The 22490-nt window shown below is 38.0% G+C and overlaps 1 protein-coding gene across 6 annotated transcripts in view; it reads left to right on the plus strand.

Annotated features, from left to right (window-relative positions):
* The window catches only part of MTUS2 (microtubule associated scaffold protein 2), a 577843-nt gene that overhangs the window by 226074 nt on the left and 329279 nt on the right, over positions 1-22490 (plus strand). For 5 of the 6 annotated variants that reach the window (XM_055317371.1, XM_055317370.1, XM_055317369.1 and 2 more), the window contains one exon: positions 12373-12570. In XM_055317371.1, the coding sequence (XP_055173346.1) occupies positions 12373-12570 (198 nt within the window). The remainder of the gene's footprint in view (positions 1-12372; positions 12571-22490) is intronic. The other variant, XM_055317372.1, reaches the window with a different exon arrangement.

The following is a 22490-nucleotide window of genomic DNA, read 5'->3' on the forward strand; positions in this document are numbered from 1 at the left end:
AGCATGTACAATTACATCATTCCTTTTAATGACTAAAAAATATTCTAGTGTATTGGCATTGGCATTTCACATTTTGGTTATCCATTCATTTGTCGATGTATATTTGCATTTTTCTACCTTTTGTCTGTATGCAGAATGCCACTATGAATATCCACATGCAAGTTTTTGTAGGGATATACCTAGAAGCAGAATTATTCTGTCATATGGTATCTGTATGTTTAACTTTTTGAGGAACTGCTAGATTGTTTTTCAAAGTGGCTACGCCATTTTACATTCCTATAATTGGTATACAAGGTCCCACTCTCCATATTCTGGCCAACACTTGTTAATGTCTGTCTGTTTTTTTTAAGATTTTATTCATTTATTTATTAGAGCCACACAGAGAGAGGCAGAGAGCTAGACAGAGGGAGAAACAGGCTCCTTGTGGAAGCCCAATGTGGGACTTAATCCCAGGACCCTGGGATCATGCCCTGAGCCAAAGGCAAGACGCTCAACCACTGAGATACCCAGGTGTCCTGTCTGTCTTTTTGATTATAATTATTCTCGTGGGTGTGAGGTGGTTTCTCATTATGGCTTTGATGTGCATTTTCCTGATGGCTAAGGAGATTATGCTTCTTGCCATAGGCTTATTGGCACTCTGCATATTTTCTTTGGAGAAATATCTGCTTAAATCCTGGCTCATTTTAAAATTTGATTATTTTTCTTTTCATTGTCAAGTTATATAGTTATTTATATATTTTGGATACTAGAAAGCCATCAGATATATATTTTATAACTATTTCCTCCCATTCTTGCATTGCCTCCCCTTTCTTGATAGTGTCTTTTGAATATAAAAGCTTTCACATTTTTTTCTCAGTTTTACTGAGATTTGACATATATCACTGTATAACTTTGAAGCATACAACATGATGGTTTGATTTACATATGTTATGAAATAGTTGCCACAGAAGTTCAGCTAATATGCATCTTCTCACATAGACACAATAAAAACAAAAGAAAGAAGAATAAAGGAAAATATTATCTCCTTGTGATGAGAACTCTTAGGATTTACTTCCTTGACAACTTCTGTAGTCATCATGGTGTACATTACACCCTGAGTACTTATTTATCGTTTAGTTGGAAGTTTGTATCTTTTGACCATCTTTCTCCAGTTTCCCCTCCCCCAGTCTCCTGCTTCTGGTAACTACAAGTCTGATCTCTTTTTCCATGCGTTCATTTTGGGTTTTATTGTATTTTTATTTTAAGATTCTCCATGTGCGTGAGATCATACGATATTTGTCTTTCTCTAGCTTATTTCACTTGGCATAATGCCTTCAAATTCCACCCGTGTTGCTGCAGATTTTCTCATTTTTCTCGAGTGAATAATATTCCAATTTGTGTGTGTGTGTGTGTGTGTGTGTGTGTGTGTAAAATAACTTCTTTATCCATTCATCTGTTGATAGGCACTTAGGTTGTTTCCATGTCTTGTCCATTGTAAATAATGCTGCTATAAACATGGGAGTGCAGATATCTTTATGTTCTTTGCCTTTGGATATATTCCCAGAAGTGGAATTGTTAGATCATTTTAATTTTTTGAGAGTTCTCCATAGTGTTTTCCAGAGTTGCTGTACCAAATTCCAAACCCACCAGCAGTGTGCAATGGTTCCTTTTTCTTCACTTCCACACCAGTATTTATCTCTTATCTTTCTGATGATGGCCATCCTAACAGTCATGAGGTGATAGCTCATGGTGCTTTTAATTTTGAAAGCTTTTACTTTGATCAAAATTCATTTTGTTTTCCTTTTCTTTTGTTGCTTATGCTTATTGTGCCATATATAAGAAATTATTGCCTAAGTTGAGGTCATGAGGTATATCTTTTCTTCTAAGAGTTGTATAGTTTAGCATCTATATTGAATTCTCTAATCCATTTTTGAGATGTTTTTAGTATGACAAGAGGTCATACTCTAACATCCTTCTTACATATCTGTATACTCAGTTTTCCTAGGACCATTTATTGACAAACTATTTCTTTCTCCCACTGAATGGACTTGGCAGCCTTATTGAAATCAGTTGACCATAAACTGAATTTCTGGAAACTCAATTTTCTTGTATTAGGCTGTGTCTGTCCTTATGCTAGTACCACACAGTCTTGATTACTATAGCTTTGTACTGGATTTTGAAAATTAGAAGTATGAGCTCTCTAACTTTGTGTTTCAGGATTATTTGGACTATTCTGTGTTTTTTCTTTTTTTGAATTTCCGTATGAATTTTAGGATCAGCTTGTCAGTTCCTGCAAAGAAGCCAGGTAGAATTTTGATAGGAATTGCAGTGATTTGTAGATCAATTTAGAGAGTAGTGTCATTTTAACAACAGTGAGTATTCTAATCCACGAACATAGAATGTTTTTCACTTGTTTGTATTTTCTCTAATTTCTTTGAATAATGTTTTGTAGTTTTTATTTGAAAAAGTTGTACACTTCGTTAAATTTATTCCTGGTGTAGCCACTTGAAAATATAGATGAACTCCCAAATTTGTTCTAATTTCCATTTAGTATTAGGAAAATATTCAAGTAATTTGGATTTATGGTAAAGCAAAATGAAATATTACAGAGTAGCCTTTTCATGAAATAGCTTTATAGTCTAGAAGCAGTGCATGTTATACTTTCAAGCACTCTGGTATAAGTAAAACTCCTACAAAGCAAAACCCAAAAATCTCTACCTTCGTTCTCACATACAGTTGACTCTTGAACAATGTGGGGGTTAGGAACACCAATCTCCCTGTGCAGTCTAAAATCTGCCTGTAATTTTTTTCTTCTTAAATCCTTTACTACTGATAGCTGTTAACTTGAAGCCTTACTCGTGACCATAAACCAACATATAGTTCTTAACCTATTTTGTATATGTCTTTATGTACTATAACAGCAGAATAAGCTAGAGAAAAAGAAAATGTTAAAAAAATCATAAGAAATAGAAAATACTTTTAAAATACTGTTCTGTATTTATTGAAAAAAAGAAAACATGTATAAGTGGACCCACACAGTTCAAACCTCTATTGTTTAAAGGTCAACTGTAATGAAAACTTTATCAGTAGAAGTGATTGCATAGGTACCTTAGACAATGAAATGAAAAGCCCTCATTTGCTTCTCTTTCCTAGCAGAGATTGATAATGCCACAAACATACCTCAAGAGGATATAAAAAGCTTTATTACCTAGATATTTCATATTTCTGGGGAGAGCAGAGCACATCTTCCAAGGAGGTCCAAATGGCTTGAAAGAGAGCAAGAAAAGATTAATTTGGAGTTTTTTTGTGGTTAGGGATTGGGGCACGGTGAGTGTACCATACTCAGGGAGGTGTTTGAGTGGTCTGACTTTCCCATGGGTGCCAAGAGGGGAGCACCATACTTATGAACTTTCTCAGATGGGAGGAGCCAGAGAGCTCTGATATTTGATGACTAAAATATACTATATTTAATTGAATTTGAACTTGTATAATAAGCCATTATAGTGCTCTATGAGGCTTGCAGCCTAAGTCTGTTAAGGAAGGTAGAAGTTCCATTGAATGCCTTGTTCAAGAGCATTACGTATTCTGAGAAGCAAAATGATTGCCTTGTTCACTATCAGTAATGTTTGGAAGTCCAAAACTCTGTCATGGTGAGAGCTTATATTGTGGCTATAGGGAGTATAGAAACATGTGTGACCTTAATTTTATTTTTTGGGTCTCTGTAGCATTAAAAGATTCTTGAACTTTTTTTAAAAAAAATTTAAACGTTAAAGAAGGCAACCATGAATATGGAATTGTTGCTGCCACTGGCTGGACCAGACTGCCAGGCCAATGACAATGGCCCAAGAGTATAAAAACATGCAGATGGGACTGACTTTGAGGAAAACATCCAGTGTTAGATAACTATTTGAAATTTGTCTGATTGTGCTGACCCTTGGGTTGCATCCTTTTCAGGAACATCTTCATTAAGGGATGAAAAACAGCAGCTCTTGACAAGCTCTATCATATGTGATGGCTATGGTGCCACTTGTAAAGTGCACAAACTCCCACTTTTGCTCATCAGTTGATTCTAAGGGCTCTACAGGTAGCCAGTGGGTCTAGGAGAAGAGTGATCTCCTCTAGCACTGCCACATCAGGCAAGGGACAAGGACAGAGAGGCCACCCCCTTCTGCAGGTAGGCTGTGCCATAGAGCCCAGGTTTGGTTCCATTCTGTGGCAAGAAGGCCAGGCTACTTATGCTGAGTTTGCGGGATGCTACTTTTTATTGGGGACCTTGGTGTAAAGGGTCATAGGTTCAGAGCAGATGAGAGCTTTACTTTTCAGGAGAGATCAGTATGTGCCCAGTAAGTGCAACCTTACTGGTTAAGTGCAAATATAATATTGTATATTGCAGGGTCTAGGAGGACAGTTTCTTAGACCAGAAACCCATGAGCAACCTGTAACCATTATTGGTGGTCTAGAAACTCCAGAAGGCATGAGAGAGGTTGCTAAAGCCTCTACAGTGAAATCAGCTCTGAGAGCACTAATGGAAGTATGTGTTGATTGCAGTTTGGAGAGATTCTAGAGCCTTTGTTGGAGGGGATCCTACCAAAGGTGAGCCAGTTTGCAAGTAACAGCATAAGTGGGTTAAAGCAAAATTTGATGATGAAGAATATTTTGCCTCCCAAGCCCAAAGGAGTTTAAAAGATCTTGGGCTTCTTTTAAGATTTTGGATGTTGATAGAATTGCTAGCTATTTCTTGACAGTATCAAGGGTAGAGTACCCTACAGTTTACCAAATAATTTGTAGGAATTTGGGCAGCCTGGGTGGCTCAGTGGTTTAGCGCCTGCCTTCAGCCCAGGGTCTGATCCTGGAGACCCGGGATCGAGTCCCACGTCGGGCTCCCTGCATGGAACCTGCTTCTCCCTCTGCCTGTGTCTCTGTCTCTCTCTCTCTCTTGTGTGTGTCTCTCTCATGAATAAATAAATAAAATCTTTAAAAAAAGTAATTTGTAGGAATTTGTTAAGGTGGCAGGATTTTGCACAGAGTGCTAGTCAGTTGACCTATCCCTTTTTTTTTATAATTTTCTTTGTATTTATATGTCCTGAATGAATGTGTCATATAAATGTTCTCAAAGAGAGATATCATTATAATGTCAGACCTGTGCCTGGAGAAAGGTGGATCCAGGTAAGATCTAGCCTACAAAGATTGTTTGGGATGGGAAGACTGTTCAGGTACTCCGTGGGTAGCTGCTGTATAGAGGTGTGTTGTGTCCCTTCAGAAACCAAGGAAAAACCGTGACTGAGGGACAAAGAATGGTCCAGATTTCATGTTAAATGACCGGCAGGGGTCTTGTATAATGGGTTTCAATTCTTGCAGGCCTCACTTTAATTTATAGCAAGTTATATTAGCTGCTTTAACTGGAGGTATGGTCTATAGGGTCCCATTTTGTCAAGCCAAGTTTTTTATGTGTCAAAACTTTAATTTTCTTTAAATTATCCCACTATGGGATATCCATCCACAATGGATGCTCTGAGTCTGGAAGTTGAGGCAAGATGGTAATTCTTGTGGTTAAGACGAGGCTTATTTATGTTTTATTTCTCGTTCAGTAATTCCCTTAAAATTATAGAGTATTATAGCAGAGATATTATCTCAATTTAATGAGATTCCCCAGGTATAACTATGGTTTGAGCCACAGTATTGATTAAAATCATAAAGGTTTGCCAATTAATACATTTAAAGGAATGTTAAGATGAATTCAGAAGCTATGTTATAGAGGTACAAAGTCTGTGCCCTTTTATCTTTTGGGTATAAGTTCCTTTAGTAAATTTCGATTTCCAATGGAGTCCAGCTGTAGACCTTGGTTTCAGTTTTTTGTTTATTCTGCCAAATACAGGCTTCTTTCCTTCTCCTTCCTCCACCCCCATATTCCTTTTATTTCCCTGTTGTTTTTACTAGGGGTTCTCTCTCCTCCACTTGTAGTTGCAGATTCCCTCCAGAGAGCTTCAGATCAGTATCACCAAGGTTGGAAGCCTCTCCCATGACACTGTTACTTTATAGGATTTAAGGACTCCATACTTAAGGAAGATTTGAATGAACCCCTTTCACTGTGCTACAGAGATGCCATGGGTGTTTTTCTCTATAACCCTAAGGATCAGGATTTTTTTTTGGGACAGAGGCATAGGCAGCAGCAACAACAGAGGTGTTTATGGGGCCTGCAGAGCCATTTGTTTTTAGGAGTGCAGACCTCACCACTTCACATAACTGCTTTTTCTCTTTTTTGTGTGTGTTGTTTCTTCCTTTAATGACTACTTTTTCATGAGTGATCACCCAGGGGACCTGTATACAGCAAAAGGTGATCTTTCCCCTGAGCCTGGCATTAGTTACAACTGCATTCTAAGACTTGCAGATAGGTACAGGCTAAGAACCATGACCCAAGGCCACACTAAGGGCCCTAGCCAATCACATTCCTGTCTCCAAAAAACCATTAGTGATTGAAACTGCCAATATGGGTCAGATTAACCTACGACAGGGGCTTTCTGTAGGACTCACTAATGCAGAGCAGAGCAGCATAGCTCAAAGCATGAGCTAGCTATTAAGCAGTAGCTCCAAGTGCATGCTTTCTTTCTCTCCTTAAAAAAAAAAAAAATTTATTTGAGAGAGCATGTGAGTGGGAGGGGCAGAGAGAGAGAAACTCAAGCAGATTCCGCACTCAGCACGGAGCCCAGCATAGGGCTCAATCTCACGACCCTGATATCATGACCTGAGCCAAGAATCAAACGCTTAACCAACTGAGCCACCCAGGTGCCCCAGTGTGTGCTTCTTATTAGGCAGCAGAGTCAGCTAGTAAGCAAAACACGAAGAAAGGCTCCTGGTGATGGTCACTGTCTCAGCATCCTGGTCATACTACCTATTGTTGTGGTCACCCTGAAGAGATAGGAAGACCTCCACCAAAATTTGGTTTGGATGTCAAGACTGATGATGCCATACACAAAGCAGTTTGTGAGGGAGTTTATTACTTACATAACTGAGGTGACTGGGGAGAGCAGTGCAGGCCTCTCAAACGTGTGAAATGACTTGAGAGAGCAAGGGAAGGATACTAACTCAATTTATTTTATTGTTGTCAGGGAGTGGGAAGGGGCTTATGTAGTTTGACTTTCCTGCCAGCTCTAAAGGAGGCAGTACTGGGCTTTCTAATCTGCTTTCCCAGATATGGGGTAGTAGGGGGCTGGGCAGTGTAAAACAGGGCATGCGGTTTGAAACTTGATAGCTGTTAGCCGTCAAACATTAAAAAAAAAAAAAGGGAGTCCAGCCCTTTACTACAGTTGGTAAATATTTTATCTTTTTGGTGCTATTGTAAATGAAATCTTAATTTTATTTTTGGATTAGTTATTGCATATATAGAAATACAATTGATTTTTGTATATTGAACTCATTCATTGTAATAGTTTTTAGTAGATTTCATAGGGTTTTCTATATACAAGATGTGTGATCTACAGATTGTTTTGCTTCTTGTTTCCAATCATCATGTCTTTTAATTTTCTTGCTCAACTGTCCTGACTAGAACCTTCCATAAAATACTGAGTAGAAGTGATGAGAGCAGACATTCTTGTCTGGTTCCCAATCTATGGGGGAAGCATTCAGTCTTTTTCCACTGAGTATGATGTTAGCTATGGATTTTTTTATCCATCCTCTTATCAGATTGAGGATATTTTTCTATTATTCCTAGTTTGTTTAGTGTTTTATCATTAAATGCCTTTGGAAGTTGTCAAGTGATATTTCTGCATCTATTGAGATGATCATATGGTTGTTCTTTGTTCTATTCATATGGCATCGGTCATTGATTTTTATGTTAAACCAATCTTTCATTCCTGGGGTAAATCTCACTTGTTTATAGTATATAATGCTTTTTATATGTTGCTGGTTTCTGTTTGCTGTATTTTGGTGAAAATTTTGTACTGTAAGAGTTTTCTTTTTTCATGATATTTTTGTCTGGTTTGGTTATCAAATGAACACCTCAGCATGATTTTGAAGTATTTCTGTGTCTCCCTCTCTCCTCCCTCCCTCCCTGGAATAATTTGTGAAGAACTGGCATAAATTCTTTAAATGCTTGATAGGATTCTCTGTTGAAGACATTTGGGTCTGGGCTTTTCTTTGTGGGAACTTTTTGGATGTCTAATTCAATTTCCTAGTTGTAAATATATTCAAATTTTCTATTTATTTTTTTCTCTATGTGTTTTTCTGGAATGTGTTCATTTCACTAGGTTGTTCATAATATTCCCTTATAATTATTTTTTATTTTTGCAAGATTAGTCATGATGTCCCCTCCTGCATTCCTCACTTAACAAATTGAGTCTTCTCTCTTTTTTCTTGGTCAATGTAACAAAAGGTTTGTCAACTTTGCTGATCTTTCTAAAAACCAAATTTGATTTTGCTGACTCTCTCTTTTACTTTTCCATTTTTATCTATTATGATTCTAGTATTTATTATTTCCTTCCTTCTGCTTATATTTAGTTTGCTCTTCTTTCTTCAGTGTCATTAGATGGAAGATTACTTTATTGATGTAATATCTTTCTTCTTTTTTTAATGTGGGCATTGTAGAGTGCTTCAGAGATTTTCATTCTTATGGCCTACCTCTACCCTTGGGCAGATCTCTTAGTTATGACTCTAATAGGGGGTGTGGTGGACAGTGATCTGTTCCTTGAGGAGTGACAATCCTGATTTACAGGTGGGTACTAGACAGGGGCAGTAGCTTCTGTTCTTCTCCCTTTGCCTCTCCTGATATTGAACCTCTAGGGACGCAGGGCAACAATGATTAGGGCCTCAGGATTTTTGGCTTGCTATGGTTGGGGTAGTTACTGCCTCTGCTCTCTTCCTTGGAGCTGGGTAAGAAGGGTTCCTTCAACTCTTGGCCTCTGGCTTGCATGTAATTCAGTCTCTGCAACATGGACCTAGGAGGAGGGCATAGGGATGGGAAATGGTAGTGGCCTGCCTCTCCCAGTGAGAGATGGTAGTTCTTGACCAGGGGGAGAGAAATCCTGTTGCCTTGGCCATAATCACCCAGAGTAGAGCTTTTATCATGCTGAGATGGACAAGGTTGCAGAGTAGGAAAGGAATGAGTCAGGCTCAAGTGCCATCCAATTTGACTATTCTTACTGAGATTTAGTATATTTTCATATATAAATGTTTCTTTATCCCCTATATGCCCTTAAAACAGTTTCTAGAAACTTTAAGTGATTGTTGTGTTTTAAAAATAATTTTTGCTAATTATGGTTGTTTCATGGGAGAAAATGTCCATGAAGCTCTTCATGCGACCATCACAGAAGATGTCTCTCTTATGTGTCTGCTCAGTTTTATTTAACATTGTTATCATTTGTTTAGGGAGGACTTCCTGTATACCTCGATATGCTATTTCCATCAATATACATATATATATATTTTTTAAAGATTTTATTTATTTATGCATGAGAGACATAGAGAGAGAGAGAGAGAGGCAGAGACACAGGCAGAGGGAGAAGCAGGCTCCCCCAACGCAGGACTCGATCCCAGTGTCTCCAGGATCCCACCCTGGGCCGAAGGCGGCGCTAAACTGCTGAGTCACCAGGGCTGCCCAAAATCTGTATTTTTGAATAGCCCAAGGACACTACGTACTTGAAAAAAAAATATTCTTCTGATATGTTGCACTTGAGAAGTCGTAAAGTGCACATTTTAATAATTAAATTCCTTTTATGAGAAATTAAGATTAAATTGAGGCACATTCAGTAAGAGCAGCTGAATGTAATGCTGAAGAGTACCTTTCCAAGGATGATATGGCATCTCCTGTTGATGTTTTTACCCCAAAGATATGTAAACTATTTGTGAGATATATCTCATAGAAAGAGACCATTGGATAGTAACTTGATGTATAGATTAAATTTAGAAGAATTATGTACACAGAGAATTGGGGTAAGACTCCCACAAGTAGCCTACACATACACACACACACACACACACACACACACATATACACACAATGTATGAGTTTATTAAAAGGGAAAGCTGGATTAAGGGAAGGTGAAAGCGCAGAAGTCAGAGACTGACTTCATGTATACTTGGGGTCCTGTGTTGTTGAGTTCCCTCTCCACGTGTTCCATGCTACCTTTCTGCCAATGACACCAGCAATCATTAAATATAGGTAAGGGTGGAATAGGATAATTTCCTCTTTGAACATTTTCAGTGCCTTTGTTGTCTTATGTAATGATTTAATAAATTTAGTTTTCATTTTTTAAAGGAGTTTATTTGTTTGTTTGTTTGTTTAAGATAGAGCACACATGCATGAGTTCCAAAGCAAGAGGAAGAGTAGAGGGAGAGGGAAAGAATCTTAAGCAGATTCTGTATTAAGTGTGGACCCCAATATGAAGCTCGATACCACTACCCTGAGATCATGACCTGAGCCAATATCAAGAATTGAATGCTCAACTGACTGAGCCACCCAGGAGCATCTAATTTTCATTCTTCAATAAATATTAAATGAATGTTTACTACATGTCAAGGTGTTCTTTAGAAATTCTGATCTTCTCGTCATTCTGAAATATGGGGTTTCTTTCTAGAAAAAAATTTATTCATATTCTTCTCACTTGTTTTTCTGTAATCTTGAGTCAGTTATTGATTAACTGGGTTGGGAAAGAAGTTATACATAACTGAAATTAGTATAAAAATGTGATGGATTTAGTGTATACTTATTGAAATAACATCTGATTTTTTAGCAACTTTCACTGTTTTACAGGCACTATCCAAAATTGAGTTGGTGTAGACTTATTATGAAAATATATCTGAAAAAAAAAAAGAAAATGTATCTAATATATGGGGGATACTTCCATTGTTCTGTGGATATTATCTAAAAGTATGTGAAATGATAGAACAACAGTTGAAGGCATTGACCTGACATTTAATTGCTGATATAGAAGGGCCATTACTACTTATTAAACAGTGATCATTTCTCATCATATTTGAGCATTTTTTTCCCAAGCATAAGGACAGAACCAAATTGGGAATATTACAGCCCAGATCCTTGTTCCCTCCTTCCTCTTCCCTCTGCCTCACTTGATTCCTCCTCCTCCTAGTCTTGACCCAGAAATCAAGAAACCATAGTTGTGCATATGGGTGTACAACTGGCCACAGCCTCACTCTTAGGGAGAGCTCCTAGTAGAGAAAGAGGCACCATTGGGTCAGTTTGGATCTATTCGTTCTTCACAGATTTCCAGACATAGATTTATTTCTGATGTAGATTCTTCATTGATTTCTAGGCATCAATTTTTAAAAAAATGAATGGCTTTTTTTTTAGTTATTAGTCTACAACTTGTTTAATCTTTCAGTAGATAATAAAGAGGGAGGAACACTGCTGAAGGATCTGTATATATGCACTCACAGTAAATATAGCAGGTGAAAGTTGCTATATGGCTTGACTAAGACAATTATACAGATTATTAAGAAATCTAGACCTTTTTCCTTTTAAGGAATATTAAAGAGAATTTGTGTGTGATAACATTATGTATTGAAAGACTTCTTAGGGTGTGGAGATTACCATGAATAGAGCCTGGTTCAGACAGCATAGTGTGATATTTTATTATTTCAAAATTAGCTGGCTTTGCACATATCTGTGAACTAATTTTGAAGTTTAGTTTACTTTTGAATTTTAGTTCAACATAAAACCAAATCATGGAGAAAGGAGAAAAAAAATCTTAGTGTTAATTGGAGCATCTATAAAGTTCTGTTACAAGCAGTAATACTTATACTAAATCTTTGAGGCCAGTTTTATCATCATCAGTCCTTTTATGAGACAAAACTGTAGTTCTAAAGTATTGGGTCAGGTGCCCAAGGTTATACAGCTAGTAAATAACAGAGACTGGATTTCAGCCTGGCCAGCTCCTCAACTTGTCCTCACCTTTTTCCTACAACCAACAGAATGTTAGCAAAATGATTCCTTGTACATGCTTCCATGAATTATCACATATTGTTTATAATTGTTGATGAATATTTGCCACAAGGGCTCTTTGCCCATTATTGTATGTCAGATTTTAAGGATGTGTGTCAATTTCACAATTCTAGGGTAAGGTGCAACGGTAAGTGTTCATTCCATCCAGCTTCCTAATCACTGCATATCTTTATTTATGGTCACATAATAATAGGGCTAGTTGTCTGTTCTTGTCTCATCTGCCTGCTGCTTCTCCTCATACTTGAGTTCTCTGTAGCTCCCAGCCCACAATGAGGAGCCTTTCTTACAAAATTGTATTGTGAATGTGCTGAAGCACACCCTGCAAGATTAATTGTGGTCTGTTTATGATAGAGCTAGATTAGTATTCATAGTCCATATATTTCATATCTTGTTGTCAACCTTTTTTTTTTTTTTTTTGGTTTGGTTTGGATTCTTTATAGCAGATTTAAAGAAAGCCTCTGGTTCAAATGCTGCAAAATCCAATCTGCCAAAATCTGGACTTCGTCCTCCTGGATACTCGCGCCTCCCAGCAGCCAAGCTGGCAGCCTTTGGCTTCGTGCGGAGCTCCAGTGTGTCCTCGGTCTCCAGCACCCAGTCTGTGGACAGCGCGCAGCCCGAGCAGAGCCGGCCAGCCAACCGTAAGTGGGCGGTGCCGGCGTGCTGTGCCCCTGTGGGGATTTGCCCCTTGGGCCACACTGGGTGGATCAGAATGCGGGTGTACTAATTTGATTTCTTTGTGTAGGAAAGATTTGATCTGACTACCCTCATCTACCATTGTTAAGACTTTAGAAAAGCATCTACTGAAGGAAAAAAAAAAAAGCCTGTTTGGCCCTATCATTTTTTCAGTTATGAGGAGTTTAAATGTTAGAAAAAAGACTTAAATCTAGAAAATGACTTATCCAGGGACTGAGACCAGGAGCCCTTTGCTCCATGGATTCTATGTAAGAAGTCAAAGAAAGATCCAAAACAAGTGTTGCATGAAACAAACTATGTATTAAATAGTAGTGGCGAGAATCCTTTTAAATTACCTGGGATTATCTGTAATGCCTTCATTTTGGTGGAGCACTTGGCTGGGTTTCTAAAAGTTAACCAAATGATGCTAAAAATAGAAAAGGACAACTGAGCTTCTTCAACTCTGTGCCCAGAAAGGTCCCCATTAGCTGAATGGTGCTACTCTAAGTCTGGTTCCTGAGACTGATGTTGTAAGCTGTATTTCAAAGCATGAATTAATAGTCTCAGAGCAAGTCACAGACAGCTGCTGTTCCTAAAGAAGATCTGGAGGCTGCCCCATTCAGCTGAGCCTTTAATGACCAAAGCCCATCTCAGCCCGTCAACTTCAAAGTCATTGTTATTGGATCTGAAGCCGTGGTACCTCAGATGTTGGTTAGTTTAGCAAGAACTTGCCGGAGGGCCAGGAAAGTCTTAGAGGTTTTCCTGTGGCAGGCTCTTTGGGAGGGATTACAGTAGTTGAATCAGGCTGAAGTAGTGAGTGAGTGAGTGAAAGAGAGAGAGAGAGAGAGAGAGAGAGAGAGAGAGAGAGAGAGAACAAGATGGAGTGTCGAGGGTAGAGTTTGAAAATGAGATTGATTTATATTATTTTTTTCAATTTCCTTTCCCTGAGCGTGATCTTTCTAAATCCTTTCTTGGGTTTGGAGAGATGAGGTGCAGCACATTTGTACCTTTATAGTTCTAGATTTTGCTCTACCTAGCTATTCCTAATAATAATACATTACATTTTCCTTTGTCTTAATGTATTTGTAAGCAGTCTGAGAGGTTTTTATGCTCACGTGGTTTCCTGAAGGTACTGCATCTCTGAGCTGCTTTTACACTGGGTTCATTTTAGGAATATCATTGTCATTACAGATTACATTGTGGCACAGTAGATGTCTCAAAATCTGAAATGTGTATATAATAAAGAACTATTTGCAAATGTGTAACTCAGATCTGTGTGTACATATTGACAGTCTGAAGATTTTTAAATACAGGAGCAACTATTTGTCATCCTTTTTAGTAGTAAAATTCCCAGTGGCATGTTTCTCTTTTAGAGGGAGCATGAGTGATTAAAAAAAAATCTCGTATGTAATGTATCTTTCTAAGGAAGATGTCAAAGCCTTGGTTTCTTAAAAAAAATAATAATGTCAAGATGAATTGAGCTTTGTTCCCATAGCATCAACTTTTGCTAAAGGAGATCTGACAGTTGTGGACAGAATAATTCCAGGTGTATTTAGGGCATTTCTTCTTTACCTCTGCTTCAAAGGACACTAGACAGGGACACCCTGAGCACCCAAAAGAGCCATAACAAGCCAGGGAAAATAAGTCCTAAGTTAAAGACTTAATAATAAGGGTAATATGTATTCACACCAAAAAGAATAAGATACCTAGGAATAAACCTAACCAAAGTGGTAAAAGATCTGTACTCTAAAACTATACAACACTTATGAAAGAAACTGAAGAGGACACAAACAAATGAAAAAAGCATTCCATACTCATGTATTGGAAGAACAAATGTTAACATGTATATACTACCCAAAATAATTTACACATTTAATGCAATTCCTGTCCACATACCATCAACATTTTTCACAGGGCTAGAACAATAATCCTAAAATTTGTATGAAACCACAAAAGATCCCGAATAGCCAAAGCAATTCTTGAAAAAGAAAAGCAGGAACACCTGCACAGGTCAGTCAGTTAAGCGTTGGATTCTTGATTTCAGCTCAGGTCATCATCTCAGGCTTGTGGGATCTCACGTTTAAATAAATCTTTAAAAAAGAAAAAGAAAAGCAAGGCTGGAGGCATTATGGTTCCAACTTCAATCTGTATTACAAAGCTGTAATCAAAACAGTGTGGTACTGGCACAAAAACAGACATATATAGATCAATAGAGCAGAATAGAAGACTCAAAAATGGGCCCACATCTATGAGGTCAACTAATTTTTGACAAAGCAGGAAAGAATATCTAATAGTCTCTTCAATAAATGGTGTTGGGAAAACTGGACAGCCACATGCAGAAGAATGAAACCGGACCACTTTCTTACATCATACACAAAAATAAATTCAAAATGGATGAGAAAAACCTAAATGTAAGACAGGAATCCATCAAAATCATAGAGGAGAACACAGACAACAACTTCTTTGATCTTGGCCATAGCAGCTTTTTACTAGACACATCTCCAGAGGCAAGGGAAACAAAAGCAAAAATGAACTATTAGGATTTCATTAAGATAAAAAGCTTCTGCACAACAAAGGAAATAATCAACAAACTAAAAGGCAACTTACAGAATGGGAGAAATTATTTTCAAATGACATATCTGATAAAGGGTTAGTATCCAAAATCTATGAAGAACTTATCAAACTCAACACCCAAAAAACAAATAATCCTGTCAAGAAATGGGCAGAAGACAGAATATACACTTTTCCAAAGAAAACATCTTGACGGCTAATAGACACATGAGAGGATGCTCAGCATCACTCATCATCAGGGAAACACAAATCAAAACCATGATGAGCCTATCAGAATGGCTAAAATTAATAACACAAAAAACAAGAGGGGTTGATGAAGATGCAGAGAAAGGAGAACCCTCTTACACTGTTGGTGGGAATGCAAACTGGTGCAGCTACTCTGGAGAACAGTATGGAGGTTCCTCAAAAATTTAAAAATAGAGCTACCCTATGGTCCAGCAATTGCACTAGTAGGTATCTACCCAAAGGATACAAAAACATACATTCGGAGGGGTACATGTACCCCAATGTTTATAGCAGCATTATCAAGAATAACTGAACTATGGAAATGTCCATCAACCAATGAATGGATAAAGAAGATGTGGTACACACACAGACACACACAGGAATATTACTCAGCCATCAAAAAGAATAAAGTTAAAAAAAAGAATAAAGTTTTGCCATTCTCAAGGACATGGATATAGCTAGAGTGTATTATGCTAAGTGAAGTCAGTCAGTCAGAGAAAGACAAATACCATGGGATTATATTTATATGTGAATTTAAGAAACAGAATAGATGAACATATGAAGTCAGGGAGAGAGGGAAGCAAACCATAAGAGACTCTTAACTATAGAAAACAAACTGAGGGTTGACAGAGGGAGGTGGGTGGGAGATGGGCTAGATGGGGGATGGGTATTAACGAGGGCACTCATTGTGATGAACATTGGGTGTTGTGTGTAAGTGATGAGTCACAGTTTTACTCCAGAAACCAATATTGCGCTGTATGTTAATTAATTCACATTTAAAGAAAAATTTGAGTAACTAAATAAAAACTTGACAAGAAAAAAATAAAAGTAATATATGTTTAGAATTTTTTTCTATTTTAAAAAAAAACACAGTACTTAGAATTGTTTTGTAATTATCTGCTACCTAACTGTATGTAAAATATGTACTTCACCAATGAACCACAGAAAACCTCCTTACATATTTGAGTTGATATCTTAGTACCATTAACCATTCTGGTTATATTTGTTATTAGATTTAATGTCAAGAATAATTTTATTTCTGTTCTTTAGTGGAGAGATGATGCTTTGATGATAAGGAGTAAGTAAAATATACAGTTCTTGAAAGAGCTGAAAGTCCATAGATCAAACCCTAGGAGGAAAGCTTTGTTGGTTTAGCTCATCGAAACAGCTAGCATGATATCAGCATTGGTTCCTTTTTCCTTCTTGGAACATTGATCTTTCTTCAAACGGTATGTTCAAGTAGGATTCATTTTAGGAATACTACAGTAATTAGGAATTATAATGTGGCACAATAGATGTCTCAAAATGTGAGATATGACTATAATAAGGAACTGTTTAGAAGTGTGCAGCTCATATTTTTAGATACTCATGTGCCTATAAACAGTCTGAACAGTGTCCACAGTGAACAAAGCATGCTATATTTAGGGCACTTTTCAGAGATTCATTAGGAACTTGGTGTTTCCTGGGTGACTTTGGCTTACTTACAACTCTCTCCATGAAGTTTTCCTGGGTCCTCAGGGGCAGATAACAGTAAGCATGGAGAGGGGAGACCCCGGGGCCCCCTGGATATGGCTCTCACCTTTTGGATATAGAATCTGCCCTCTGCCCTGGGTGCAGGGAGGTAGTAGAGTGGTTGGGGAGTAGGAATGCAGCTGAGGAGGTGGACAGAGAGGTGACCTTGTATAAATAACCATGGCACAAGGATATATGTGCCCACAGCCTTAAAAACGATACAAAGCTGGAAAGATGTTCCTGGTTTGGGGTGGGGGGTTAATTTCTGATGCGGGTGATCAGGGAGTTTCTCAGTGGGGTTATATTTTGGGAAGCGGAGATGGGCTCTGGGAGATCGTTTGTAGGGGAGCTGTTGGTGCAGCCAGAAAACCTCCTGAATGTGAGGGGTTGCCATTTCTGGTACAGCTTGCCAGTTCATCATTGTATCATCTGTCTTCTGTACAGCTGGTGTGATTGAGCTCCCCAAGGTTTGTTCTCACAATGCATCTCTTCCAATTCTTTAAGCTTCCCCTTGCTCATCCTATCCATACTTTCATCTCTTAGCACTTTGGACATACTACCACCTCCATAGCTGCAGCCCCTTCCTCTCTCTGGAACTACTCACCCGTTTCACATGCCAGACATCCCCAGCAGACTGACCCCAAGTTGCCTCAAACTGAACATTTACCCCAAATGAATCTTTCATTATCTTTTACAAACCAACACCTCCTCTCACAGTTGCTCTATCTGTGAATGATGTCTGTGGTCTGGCTAGTGAGGCTGGAACTTTTAGGATCAACATTGCCTCTCACCTTTTTGCCTCCCTTTCTAGTCAGTGATCAAATCTGGTCAGTTCTCACTCTCTCATGTACTCTTTCTTCTCATCTTAGTTTAAATCTGTAGTACCTCTCACCTAAACCATTCCTAAGTATTCCGTAATTCCTTTTTTTTTTATATTTTTTAAAAAGATTTTATGTATTTACTCATGAGGGACACACAGAGAGAGAAGCAGAGACACAGGCAGAGGGAAAAGCAGGCTCATGTGAGGAACCTGATGCAGGACTTGATCCGAGGACCCTGGATCACAACCTGAGCCAAAGGCCGACTTTCAACCATGGAGACACCCAGGTGCTCTAGTACTCTGTAATTCTTAAGTACATGGTCTGAGATAATTTTCCCTTTTACCCTGTTTTGTTTCATGGTGCCCCTGTGCTTGCTTCAGTTCCTTACTGGATATTCCAGGGCATGGTTTTAGGGTTCCCTTCTCACCACTCCCACATCCCATCCCCTCATGTACATACACCCTCAACTGGCCAACCAGAATTGTTTGCTTTTCTCTCTGAGGGCTTTGTGCTTTCCTGCCTTTGTGGTCTTTGTGTTAACTGTTCATCTCTGTAACGCTGTCCTCCTATTCCCAACCAAATTTCTCTGTACATCCTGCCATTTCCAGGTACAATTCAAATGCCACTTCCTCTTTAAAAAATCTTCCTTCATCTGTGAACCCAAAGCAGTCTTTTTTGGGGGGTAACTCCAGTGTTCCTTGCTCACATCACTTTTGTGGATTATCATATACTGTCTGATTGTCCTGGTTTGTTTCTATGCTCTGTTTCCCCTATGGATTGTAAGCTCTTCAAGGAGAAGTGCTATGTCTTTTAATAATTTTAATATCCCTCATGCTATCTCTAGTATGTCCTTTACAGTAATAGAGTTTCAAGAGAAATCCTTTCCCAATAGAAATTTTTTTACAGTTTCTCTTATGTAAGAGTATGAAACAAGAGAGACCCCTGAAAATTTATCTCATGAATAAATAAATAAAATCTTTAAAAAATAAAAAGAATTGGCCTAAAGCCCTACCATTGAGGCTTTTCATGGCTTTTCAAAGTTGTCAAAATCAGACCCCTCAATTAGAGAGATAAGATACATTCATTAAATTCTGGAGTTTTATTTCTTATTTTATTTTTTAAAAAGATTTTATTATTTATGAGAGACAGAGAGAGAGAGGCAGAGACATAGGTAGAGGGAGAAGCAGGCTCCTTGCAGGGAGCCTGATGTGGGACTCGATCCCCGGACCCAGGATCACACCCTGAGCTGAAGGCAGATGCTCAACCGCTGAGCCACCCAGGCGTCCCTATATCTTATTTTAATACTTAAATAAGTAGATGTTCTTTTAATTATTGAATAGGATTTGGGTTTGGGGGATAATAATCTGAAATGGAAAATAACTAGCCTTTTGGAAGGTTAATCAATGAAAATAAGGGTTAATATGAAAGCTTTTTGTAATGTTAACTTCAGCATTCATGCTCGTGAATACCATAAAATACATTTACATAAATAATACATTTGATTTTCTGTATCTGAGATGAATTCTAAGTAAGTTCAGAGTTGCCAAGAAGTATTATTAACAACTCTTACCAAAACAGCTGTTAATCTATCTCATGTTCCTTTGGCAAAGAGGGTGTCATTTTTTATTCATGGAAAAAGGAACTCAAAGGGACCTGAGAGGTCAGATTTCAGAGAAGCTCTTGCCTATTTGAGATTAAGCCTTATTGACATTGTAAATTCCTTTTCAGAACAGTCAGATAATGATCATGTCCACCCAGAGATGGGATTAGAATGTGAATGTCTTTTGTTTTATTTTAAAATTGACCATTTTTGGTTGAAAGTAAGATAAACTGAAATTTGAGGGATGAAATGGTAGGATTATGGTAGGAGGATATGGTAGTTGAACAGTCTCATTTTTTTTGGCTGTGTGGTTTCATGACCATCAGATTGTCCATTTCCCTTCCCTAATCCAGCCCTCTTTTAGCATCTGTTGTTGGGTAAGCGCAGAGCTCAGTGCTGCAGCTATTGTGACCAGAACACCAAGATCTCATTCTTGGAAAGTTAGGACCCAATGGGGAGAATAAATCCATGTAGGGAACTGTGAGTCAGGCTATGGCTGAAGATTGCATGGCATTTGGTGGGGGGGGGGGCGGAGGGGAAGGAGGTATGTGAAAGAGGGAGGGCAGCCTGGGTGGCTCAGCGGTTTAGTGCCGCCTTCAGCCTAGGGCTTGATCCAAGAGACCCAGAATTGAGTCCCACGTTGGGCTCCTGCATGGAGCCTACTTCTCCCTCTGCCTTTCTCTCTCTCTCTCTCTCTCTCTCTCTCTCTCTCTCTCTCTTTCTGTGTGTCTCTCATGAATAAATAAATAAAATCTTTTAAAAAAAAAAAAGAGGGAACACCTAACCCTCCTGAGTTGGGGGTGAGGAAAACCCTCACGCCCTTCACATTCTCTCCTGGCTATCTCAGCACTACTGCACTGTTTCTTCAGAGCTAATTATTCCACACTTTAAGTAATGGCGGTGTTCTTCTGGCTTTGCTATAAAATAATCTGGCACTGCCCTCTCAAAAAAAAAAAAGATGAAAAAAGGTAAATTTTTTAGAATCCTTGAAGCTGGTTGATGGAGCTATGAGAGTTTATTATACTACTTACTTTACTTTTATTTGTATGTTTGGACATTTCCAGAAAAGAAGATTAAAATAAAATCTCATTTTCTCTCTGTACTGGCTTTCATTTCTTAAGAGACTATGGCATAATGGTGAAGGATATGGTTGTCTGGACGAAGGCTGCCTGGGTTTGCATGCTGCCTTTGCCATTTACTAGCTAGGTGACTTTGCGCAAGTTACTTAATCTCTCTGTGCCTCTGTTTTCTTATTGTAAAATAAGAATAAATAAATAAAAATAAGTGTAAAAAACTACTGTGAGATTGGGAATATTTAATAGAATTAATGAATGCAGAGTGCCCAGAAAAGGGTCAGGCACAGTCATAATGACAGTGGTTCAACCCCATTTCCATTCATTGGCCATGTGTATAAAGTTTATATGGAGAAGGATTTGAAAGCTGAGTAGGAAAAATGAGCATGATGGATTAACTGTATCTGGCATGGGGTAAGGAAAGTGGTAATGATAATATATGTCAGGGCAATGATGTCTATTTCCATTTCTAAATTTTTATAATTCCCTCTGTCATGTATATTGAATACTTCTCTGAACATTAAGAGGAAATATCTCATTTATGCAACATGAAGGTGCAGTTTGAGAAGTTGATTGGTAGTTTTTCATGGAGTTCTCTTTTGGGCTATAAACTTCAAACTGTTTGGAAATTTATAAAATACATGCAAGCAAAGTCATGTTTTGTTTTCTTTATCTAAAACAGTTTTGCCATGCCCTCAGCATGTTATCATTTTAGGAAATACATTTAGTTGGGTTCCCTTTAAATGAAACATATTTCTGTGCAAGGTGACTAATACATAGCACATTAATCGAAGCTGATGGCATTTAAAACTTCTGCTCAAAATAGAAACTGAGAGTTGGATCTGATTTTATTTCTGTCCCTTTCTAATGTCTGTAGGAAAAAGTGGGAACATTTGATTTTGTAGTGTGTAAAGAGTTTCATGCAGCTATAGCTTCTCATTTTGCTAGTCTAATTTCCATTGTACTAGCGTTTTACTTTGTCAAATATCTCAATCCAATTTAGGTGGGTGGGGAAAAGAGAAGAGTGAGAACAAAAACCAAAATAAGCTTTTGATTTTTCTCTGGAAATGAGGAAGTCAAACACATGTCACCAATGGATTTAAATATCTATTTCCCTGTAATCTGTAATTATGTAATTTAAAGTATTCTGTATAAGGAAGAAATGAAATCATTTTCACTGAATCTTGCTGTTAATTTTTCAGATTCTTCCCACACATTCAGTTTTTTTTCTTCTTTCTTTGCTTCCTTCACACTCATTTACACAGAAGGACTTGATTCTTCTGAGTACTTTGTTGCATTGCCTGTAAGTGAAAATATTTTCTTCATTGCCTTCGTAACACCTAGTTTATCCACCTAGACTCATATATGTGGGCTACACTGTTAGAAATCACATTGTCCCTCAAAGGTTTATAAGTGCCATAGTCTAGCATATTCTAGCCTATTCAAGATATTTAATGAAAAATAGATACTTTGAACTATGGAAAAGGGATCAAGATAAGAAATATGCCACACTTGCATGTATAATATGCATCAAAATCAGCACTTATGGTAATAAAATATTATGGGGGAAAGTCAGTTAACCTCACTGGACTCAGATTTTTATTATAAAGTTGGAAGAGATTCAATTAAATGAATTGACCACTTTTGGCTCTCAATAGCTAGGATCCTGTGACTTCATTCTGTTAAAATTATGGAATCATTTATGATTCTTTAGTGATGCATAATCAGAAGTGTATTTGAGAACAATTACTATGATAATTGTGAGCCAAGTCATTTGGACAAGGGAGCCTGGGGACGAGTGATCTTAGCACTGCCAAAATTAGAGATGCTTTCCTTCTGGCCAGACCTTACTTTTGCTATTTTTTCCCTGTCATATGAGATAGAAATTTCAGAACACTAACAAACAGAGAGCAGCTCAAAGGTCTTACTGCCCTGCTTTTTAACTATAAAATGGAGGGCTATAAGTTTCTTGGAAGTCCCCTTCTTGCCCTTGCACTCTGCCTAATGCTGCGCATCTTGGATTATGAGTCAGGGCCTACAGGAGATGGGAAATGTGGGTGCAGATGTTTTCATACCTTTTATTA

Source organism: Nyctereutes procyonoides, unplaced genomic scaffold, assembly GCF_905146905.1.
Source record: "Nyctereutes procyonoides isolate TBG_1078 unplaced genomic scaffold, NYPRO_anot_genome, whole genome shotgun sequence".
Taxonomy (NCBI): Eukaryota; Metazoa; Chordata; class Mammalia; order Carnivora; family Canidae; genus Nyctereutes; species Nyctereutes procyonoides.